We start from the raw sequence: 9619 nt of genomic DNA, 5'->3' as shown, positions 1-9619 counted from the left end.
GCATATTGGGCCACATTCTATCCTGACAGAACTCCAATGAAGTATGGTCTTGCTTACACTAGTCTAAATCATGAGTAACTCTACTGATGCCAATGGAATTAAACTCACGTAAATGAGATCACAATCATGTCTGAGGAGTATAGTCAAGTCAGAATGTGGTCAACTGACTTACATGTGGGGTTTTGACTACATAGGAACTACAGAATCTGGTCCCAAATCTACAGACTTGGATTTAGTGAGCCTGATTTACTTTTCATTTATATTTCAACTTTCACTGTCAACTGTCAGTAATGAATCTGCATATTTTGAAGAAGATATAAAATGGATACACAGACTGTTAAAGAACACTTTGGATCTCATTTTCTAACATATCAATCTGTGTATGAAAGAGATAAGGTGGGTGAAGTAATATCTTTTATTGGACCAACTTCTTTTTGTTGGTGAAAGAGAGAAGCCCAGACCTGAAGAAGAGCTCTGTGTAAATTCAAAAGCTTGTCTCTCTCCTCAACAGAAGTTGGTCCAATAAAAGATATTACCTCACCTACCTTGTCTCGCTAATATCCTGGGACCAACATGGCCACAACAACACTGCATACAATCTGTGTATTAACATTTTCCTTAAATAAACACATGCAAAAAAACCTGTTTGTGTAATGCTTTAGGTTGGATACAAAGTAGAAGAAGCAAGGAATCTCAAAGGTGGTGCTGACAATCCATTCTTAAACTCACTTTGATAACCCACATATTGCATATATCTTGCTAAATTGTATGGTTTGTATGTGCTATAATGGTGTGAATTAAGAAAAGACTGTCCAAATTTACTGTGAATGCCTTACTTTTTGCTAGTGTACACCAGCTGGTTACATGGCAGTAAGCTTTTATGAGCAGTGTGGCATATGTACATAAGGTATATCATCATATTTAGAGGTACATTTCTTTATAGTGACTCTTATGCAGATATACATCTCACTTATGCTTAAAGGTTTTAAGAAAAAATCTATGGTGTCTAAGCATACTGAAGACTGTTTTTTGTAAGATCTAGGCACATGCCTTTTCAGTATGGAGAGAGCCAATAGCTTTGTAAGTATTTACAAGTACAATGTAGAAACACAGAAAGATACCAGCTGGGATATCATAATTAAGAGATCTTTTTGAACAGAAAGGATAATGTTAGTTAAGCTCTAGTAGAGATATAAAAGATGGAATAAGTTTTCATCCATGATGGATCCATAGTAGGCTTCAGAAACATTAAAATACTGTAGGTCTTTCAGCAGCTGGCAATGGCAATCCAAAAAAGCATATAATATTGGTATAATATTAACCAGTTAATGCCATGCCTAGAGCAATATCTAACCATGATATTTTTGAAACATGATTTTATATTAAGCATCTCTCAGTATTTTACTTATTGCACAGGATCCTGCTTAATGAAAAGTTAGTGTTAAGAAAAGGCAAATTATTAAACATTTTACATAATACAAGTCACAGTACTTACAATACAGTAAACTAAGTATGCTGATTTTGATATGTACTGATAGGATAACTGAACAGGCAGCCATGCATATTCCTTTTAATCATACATGGTTGAAATATTTCTTACAAATATTACTTTTGAATTTTTAATTTGCTTTCCCCCCACTAATGTTTAGCAAAGCTACACAGAAATATATAAATAATGTTCAATATATTGAAGTTATTCATCAATATAAATCTGCTGAAAAATGTACCTAATATATTTAGGAAGTAATATTTTTCATATATGGTAGTAATAATCTTTGTATTTTTAAGAATATGATCTTTTTTCAAGAAAAAATATTGACTGGAGTTTTTAACAGTTTCAGGGACATATGGATTGATTCATAATAAAAGAAAGTTGCTGCTTATTTAAGAATGGCAATGCTATGCTTCAGTACTGCTGCCCATAATCACTGGAAATATATCCTCTTCAGTATGTGAGGAGATATCCTCTACAGAGTGGTCAGATAAATCAGTTCACCCTGGGCTGTAACAAAATGCTGTCTAGTGACTTGTGACAGACAGGGCTTTAACCTCTGACAGCTAGATTCATTGTTGGTACAACAGCCAATCATCGGTTTTGACGACACGAGTCTAACCAAAGTTGGAGTATAAAAGCCCTCTTGGAAAATATATGATTCACCAGTGTGGCAAGTTGTTTCTCGGATTATACTTGCCTTTAGGGATCTGTTTAGTACTGAAAGAAAAAAATAAGAAAGCAAGGAAGGGAAAAGACTGCACTGAATGTGAGATCATGCAAAAGCTACAAATCTGTGTTTATATTTACCTGTTCATGCTGATTATACTTGGTCCAGTGGCTCTTAATGACAGTAGTCAGCCAAAAGAGAATGGAGAAAAAGATGAACTATGCATTGCATGTACATGGAGGCAAAATACAAAATCTTCCAGAATAGAAGCCATAAAAATTCAAATCCTCAGCAAACTTCGTCTGGAACAAGCTCCTAATATTAGCAGGGATACTATAAAACAGCTTTTACCCAAAGCTCCTCCATTGCAAGAACTGATTGATCAGTATGACGTCCAGAGAGATGACAGCAGTGATGGTTCTTTGGAAGATGATGATTATCATGCTACAACTGAGACTATTATTACAATGCCTACAGAGTGTAAGTAGTCCTGCTACTTTAATATCACACTATTCTACTGATAAACAGTTGTCCTCGTGCTTAAGAGCAACAAATCTTGTCTCAGTCTCTTCTAACAGGCTGCTGCTGGCAGAAGTATGTAAGAGGGAGGGAGAAGAACATATTTTAAAATAATTTGAATCATCATCCAATGACCTCACTGTGATCTTTTATTTTATTGTATTATTTTCCTGCTCCCTTATAACATACACAGGAATAGTCCTTAGTATCTTGCCAATTGCCTAAGATACTAAATAAGATTTGCAGTTTGCTGACCTCGGTATTTGCAGTATTCAAGGTATTTCCTACAGTAAATATAGGGAAGTACAAAGAAATCAGTGCAAATAATGAGGTAATTATAACTCTTAACAAGGATTTTATGAGCCACCACTTTTTAAACATTGCACTAGAAACTGACAAAAAAATGTCACTTAGAACATTACAACCACTTAACTATAATACACTATAACAAATGCAAATAAAGGTTTAAATACTTGTTTCCTCTGCTGATCTCAGAAGCTAGTACCGCACAGCCCAGCTAACAGTAAACAGTGAATGTAAACTATATATTTAAAGTAAGCAGAAGAATGATAGATTTTAGATGTTGAAATGTCCATGTATATCTATCAACTCCAGTAGTTGTGTCAGGGAAGAATGAAGGCATTTACTGAATGAGCAGATTCTTAGTTATCTTCTGAGTGCTAAACATCTGCCATGACTCCTATCAAGTATCTTTTGCACAGCTAATACTATAGTATCTTATGTTCTTAATCAGCTGAAGTATTTGGCTATGGCAGCTGTTTTTCAAAATAACACTTATGAATATGATGACAAAAGTTGAAAACAAGACAGGGCATATAAGGCATAGATATATTACCAGCAACAGAGATATGTAGTACACAAACCTAACAGAATATCAGCTGCTGTTGCTAACTACAAAATGTACACATTTATAGAAGTTAATTGACTATAAAATATATAGGTTAAATTAACAGTGTAGGATACTATATAGCAATACTGAATGAATGTATTACAGTAGCTTGATCATGATGATGTAGGTAAAGGCCAATTAACCAACATTTATAATCAAGCCTACTATTACCTAATTCTTCTTTGCTGATTGAAGAAAGGTGATCTATGCTCTGTTTATTTGTCACTTCACAATTCACTCCACTCTTTTCATAGACAGCCTAAAGAAAACAAATCACCATTTTTAGTATATTAGAAAAGCAGATATCTGAAGAGATGAGGTTATGAATATTGGAGCTCTGCACCACGAGAGATTACTACTTCGCCCTCCTACCCCTTAACATGGACAGTTTCATCTGGGTCTAATAGATTTTGCACCTGTACTGTATACCAAGGGTAGTTAGATTACTACAATGAAAACACTTTACCATAATATAATTTAAGCCAAAAGAAATAAAGATCCATAGGTTAAAACTAATTTATTAACAGATAGATTGATCATAAAACAAAGGAGGGGAATGTAGGTGTTACTGTAGCTTGAACACAGCTACCTCTTTTTATATAATATGCTAGCAAAAATGATAATGTTTGATACATTAGAAACATCTATAACATCACAGAAGTGTCTAGTTAAAAAGTATAGATTTGCTGTTCAATGTGTTTTTGTAAAGATACTGCAGGAGTTGAATGCCAGAAAGGTGTTAGTAGTTAGTCATTCTTAAGCAGAGTAGTCTGTACACTGTGTTCAGCCTGCAGGTAATTTTTGGCTGGAGGAAGTGTTTCTGTCCCAGACTGACTGGTACAGCTGCTCAGTTAGTATAAGTATTCAGATTCCCAGAGAATTCTAAGGAAATGTTCCCCTACAGCCTTTTTCTATCTCAATATTCCCCATCATTTTTTAATTTCAGCATGTGCTCACCCCTTAGCTAAAGAAATCAAAGTGAACAGCTTACATAGCATAAAGATCCTACTCGATTTAGTTGGAAAATAGTAAATCTATCTTAAAACATGGTTGTTCAGAAAATGACCGTCAATTCCTTGTGATAATATGTAGTAGAACCTCAGAGTTACAAACACCTCGGGAATGGAAGTTGTTTGTAACTCTGACAAAACGTTATTTATGGTCGTTCTTTCAAAAGTTTACAACTGAACATTGACTTAATGCAGCTTTGAAACTTGACTATGCAGAAGAAAAATGCTGCTTTTAACCAAAACAAGCACAGAAACAGTTCCTTTACCTTGTCAAATCTTTTTTTTTTAAAAACTTTCCCTTAATTTTTTTAGGAGTTTACATTTAACACAGTACTATACTATATTTGCCTTTTTTTTTTTTTTGGGTGTCTCCGCTGTCTGATTGTATACTTCCAGTTCCAAATGAGGTGTGTGGTTGACCGGTCAGTTCATAACTCTGGTATTCTTAACTCTGAGGTTTTACTGTATTACTTCTAGATGGCTTAAAAATTTGAGGCACAATGATTCTGTTAATTTCAGTTAAATAATGCCATACAGTACAAAACCCACAAAATCCAGAGTTGAGAGTTTATTTTATAGTGAATTAAGTACATGCCACTTTTGCAGTCAATATTCCACTGATAACATATCTTACCAAGCTATACTATATAGGCTGGATATTTTTTCTGATTTGTTTATGCAAGTTCCTTTCTGCTCCAAGGTCAGTAATCTATTCTTTCCATTCATTTATAGCTGATTTTCTTGTGCAAATGGAGGGGAAACCAAAATGTTGCTTCTTTAAGTTTAGCTCTAAAATACAATATAACAAAGTAGTAAAGGCCCAGTTGTGGATTTACTTGAGGCAAGTCCAGAAACCTACAACAGTATTCGTGCAGATCCTGAGACTCATCAGACCCATGAAAGACGGTACAAGATATACTGGAATTCGATCTTTGAAACTTGACATGAACCCAGGCACTGGTATTTGGCAGAGTATTGATGTGAAGACAGTGTTACAAAATTGGCTCAAACAACCTGAATCCAACTTAGGCATTGAAATCAAAGCTTTTGATGAGAATGGACGAGATCTTGCTGTAACTTTCCCAGGACCAGGTGAAGATGGACTGGTAAGTTCTACTGGAAAAATTCCACAGAGATTTTTCTTATTGTATAGACCTTTTTACAATAAGAAAAGGAAATTGGAATTGGAAAGCATGTTTTATGTTGTATTTCGAGGAGAGGAAGTGGAATCTTTGCCTAGGGGTTAAAATATAGGAGTGAGGGTTAAGAGAAGGGTTCTGTATGCCCAGTTCTGCAACAAACTTGCTCTCTGATCTTGCACTTAATCTCCCTGTGCCTCAGTTTCCCCATCTGTAAAATGGAGGTAATATTACTTTACCGAATTCAAAGGGATGCTGGGAGACTTTTTTACCTTGTTTGTAGAGGGCTTTGATATTCAATGGAAGATCCTAGAATAGTGCAAAATATTTGTTATGATATCCAGGAGTAAAGAAAAGATATTAAAATGCTACTTAATGAAAAGTTATTTTTAACGTATAGCAAAAAAATGAGGGCTCCTGGATTCCTGCACTTGAGAATAAGCTGCCTCAAATCTTGTACTGCTGACCAAGTTCTTGCATTCAAAATAAGAGAGGGAGCTTCTTCTCTCTCTGAATACATGTATTTGCTGTTAACTATAATGGAAATTTTGCATGCACAGAAAGGAGACAAAAGACCACCTCACAATGGGTCTTGAATTAAGGACATCTTTATGTAATGCTGGAACATATCATGCCATCAAGAGATTCTGCTTAAACATGAATGGCACAATTTGCTTTATGTTTATGACAAAGTATAAAACTAATTGACAATACTGTATTTTATTATACAACTCACTCTTTAAATATTACAGTTCTGAAAATGCAGTACTTTTTATACCATATTATTTTCAAAATTATGTCAAAGCAGTCAAGGACCCAAAATAGGCACCTTTTTTCTTTTTATTGGAAATTTAATTGAATAAAATAAATTTGAAAGTGTTGCAGTTAAACAAAAATGGTAAGGAATTTCCTTCAGTGTTAACAATCTTTGAAAAGCAATAATTGCCTACAATCTACGCAAGTATATTTTTGAACCTATTATCTACATCAATAAAGCAATACTTATACTTGAATCCTACCAAATTCACAGCTGTGAAAAATGAGTCATGGACCGTGAAATCTGATCTCCCCGGTGAAATCTGGCTATTGTAGGGGGTTCGTGGTATTGCCAGTCTTCTGCACTTCCTTCAGAACTAGGTGGCCAGAGAGCAGTGGCTGCTGGCTGGGAGCACAGCTCTGAGGACAGCACTGTTGCAAGCGGTTCCGCAGGAGTGAGGGTGGCATGGCATGGTACTATCACCCTTCTGCGCCGCCGCCACCACCAGCAGCAGTGGAGAAGGGTGGCAACACCACACCATGCCGCTCTCACTTCTGTGCTGTTGCTGTGGTGGCTCTGCTTTCAGAGCTGGGCTCTCAGCCAGCAGCCACCACTTTCCAGACACCCAGAAGTAAGGGTGGTACTACTGTGACCCCCCACAATAGCCTTGCGACCCCTTTTTGCGTTGTGATCCCCAGTTTGAGAAATGCTGACTTAAGGGCTTTACATGTTTATATTTTTAAATACATAATCATGATTTGTGACAACACAGTGAAATTCAAGATTTAAATATCCGTGAGCATGAAATTCAAGATTTTTTAAATGGCATGACCATGAAATTTACCAAAATGAACTGTGAATTTGGTAGAGTCCTACTTACCAGTAAATTTATACTTTTAAACAAAATCCTGAGAGAATATAATTTCCCTCTTTCACTATAATGCATAATGTGCTTGGATAAATCTAAATACTTTATAAATTTGATTTTTATATATTTTCTTAGCAATGTAATACAGTCATATTAGCTTAAAGACAAAATGTATTGTGAAAGTTTGATTAAAAATCCAACAGAAAAAAATATTCCTATATTCCTACTCAGTTGGAATAGGCCAGTTGTCTCCTCTAGTGCTTCAAACACAATCATGCATACAAATATCAAGTACTGACTATATCAACAATGCATGAAATCATCCCCTTCTGCAGAGATTCACAGAGGTAGAAAAAAAGCTCTCAGTTTCTTTCCACTCACGATTATGTTGCAGCCATCTTCTTTCCTCAGCAGAGGTGTTTGGTCTGCATGCCTTGGATAAAAGAGGTGGCCTTGATAACTATGGAGCCCCAGGGTCTGCATGGAATTCCTTTCCCAAAAGTGTGGATCATGGGTCATCCGTACATGTGATGGCCCTCTGTGCCACTCGGAGCTTCCTTGGCTGTATGACTCTCTCAGGAGCCACAATATTAGCTTCTCTTGCAAAACCTGTGCATAGTTTCTGAGAGAGGTGAAAGGTATAGAGTAGAAATACAGGAGTAGGATTGCTAGAAGCAGCATTTATTTTCCCCCATCATTTCCAATAGTATTTTCACCAGTTAGGCAGGGTAACATCAACTGCTTCAACTTCTTCCCTCCTCTGGCTAAATAGGAGGCCCTTCTCAATGCCTGCCGAGCTTCAGATGCACACTTTATGTGCAGGGACATCTGCAAACTCTTCAGGAAGAGGGGACTGGAATGTTAGCCTACATGTTTTCCCTTCTGCAATTTTTGGAGCTGCCTTTTTGTGTGTGTTTTGCTCTCTTCTATATCATGTAGATGGAGGGAGCTTTTGGCCCAAAGTCCATAACACTGATCAAAGCCCCTCCTATCAGCTATTTGAGATGCTCAGGAATGGTAGCTATTGCATAGTGAATAGTGGGGAAATTCAGTTTCTTAGTATGAAATAGTGGGATAAATCTTGAAAGTGGATGAAGTGTAGCCAGGGACACCTAGAAGAGGACATAGTTACCTTAACAGAAAACAACACACCACTGTCACAGGATTAGAGCATTCCAGAAACTTTTACAAATATGATTTGAAAATATTAGTTTAAAACAATCTGCACGTCTGAGACGTTGCATATTTTTTCATGTCTCCATCCGTCCCTTTAAATGTTAAATAGTTCATGTATTAATAATATTTCCAATTCTTTTCCTTTCCCACACAGAATCCATTTTTAGAGGTCAGGGTTACAGACACACCAAAAAGATCCCGCAGGGATTTTGGCCTTGACTGTGATGAACACTCAACAGAATCCCGATGCTGTCGTTACCCACTGACTGTGGATTTTGAAGCTTTTGGATGGGACTGGATTATTGCACCCAAGAGATACAAAGCCAATTACTGCTCTGGAGAATGTGAATTTGTATTTTTACAGAAATATCCACACACTCATCTTGTCCACCAAGCAAACCCTAGAGGTTCAGCAGGCCCCTGCTGCACACCTACCAAGATGTCCCCAATAAATATGCTGTATTTCAATGGAAAGGAACAAATAATATATGGAAAGATACCAGCCATGGTAGTAGATCGTTGTGGGTGCTCATGAGCTCTTTGCTAGATCCATTACTTCATAAAACATGGAATCTACCAAAAAAAGTTCTGTCCCCTCTGCAGTTTTTCAAACTGTGAATTTATGTACAATAGGCTATAGCCTACATCCAACAGGCTGTACAAAAGGGTACTGTACGGTACATATTCAGTACAACACAAGCTACAGAATGTGAACTAAAAGACAATATATGCAATGGCTGGTTTTTAACCAGTGAAAAAGATAAGCTACAATCAAAATCACCGGATTTCTCAATGAATTTCTTATTCTAGAAGGGAATCAGTTTTCAGTTATTCAGATACCAAATTCATATACAGGTTTCAACATATACAAGTAGACAAAAGCAACCTCCTTATCCTCAAAAGAATGAATTTCATCACAGCTTCATTTAGTATTGTATTTAAAAAACATATACTGGTACATTTAGGATTGTCACAATACTACCATCTGAATTGTCCTTAAACACTTGAATTTTTAATGCAGAAACACAAAACTGATAAGGCGAAATTCCACAAAAACAGATAAATTCAGAAATTTGGG

At 36.3% G+C, this 9619-nt stretch overlaps 1 protein-coding gene across 1 annotated transcript; it reads left to right on the top strand.

Moving 5' to 3' along the window:
* The first annotated feature begins 2210 nt into the window (after positions 1 to 2210).
* On the top strand, positions 2211 to 9351 carry MSTN (myostatin). The gene is made up of 3 exons (XM_073304758.1): positions 2211 to 2642; positions 5334 to 5707; positions 8696 to 9351. The coding sequence occupies exons 1-3, from the start codon at positions 2270 to 2272 to the stop codon at positions 9074 to 9076; spliced, it is 1128 nt and encodes a 375-aa protein (XP_073160859.1). The 5' UTR covers positions 2211 to 2269; the 3' UTR covers positions 9077 to 9351.
* Positions 9352 to 9619: the final 268 nt, after the last annotated feature.

Source organism: Lepidochelys kempii, chromosome 11 (assembly GCF_965140285.1).
Source record: "Lepidochelys kempii isolate rLepKem1 chromosome 11, rLepKem1.hap1, whole genome shotgun sequence".
Taxonomy (NCBI): Eukaryota; Metazoa; Chordata; order Testudines; family Cheloniidae; genus Lepidochelys; species Lepidochelys kempii.
Note: the sequence above shows the minus strand (reverse complement) of the source record. Positions and strands in the feature narration are given on the sequence as shown.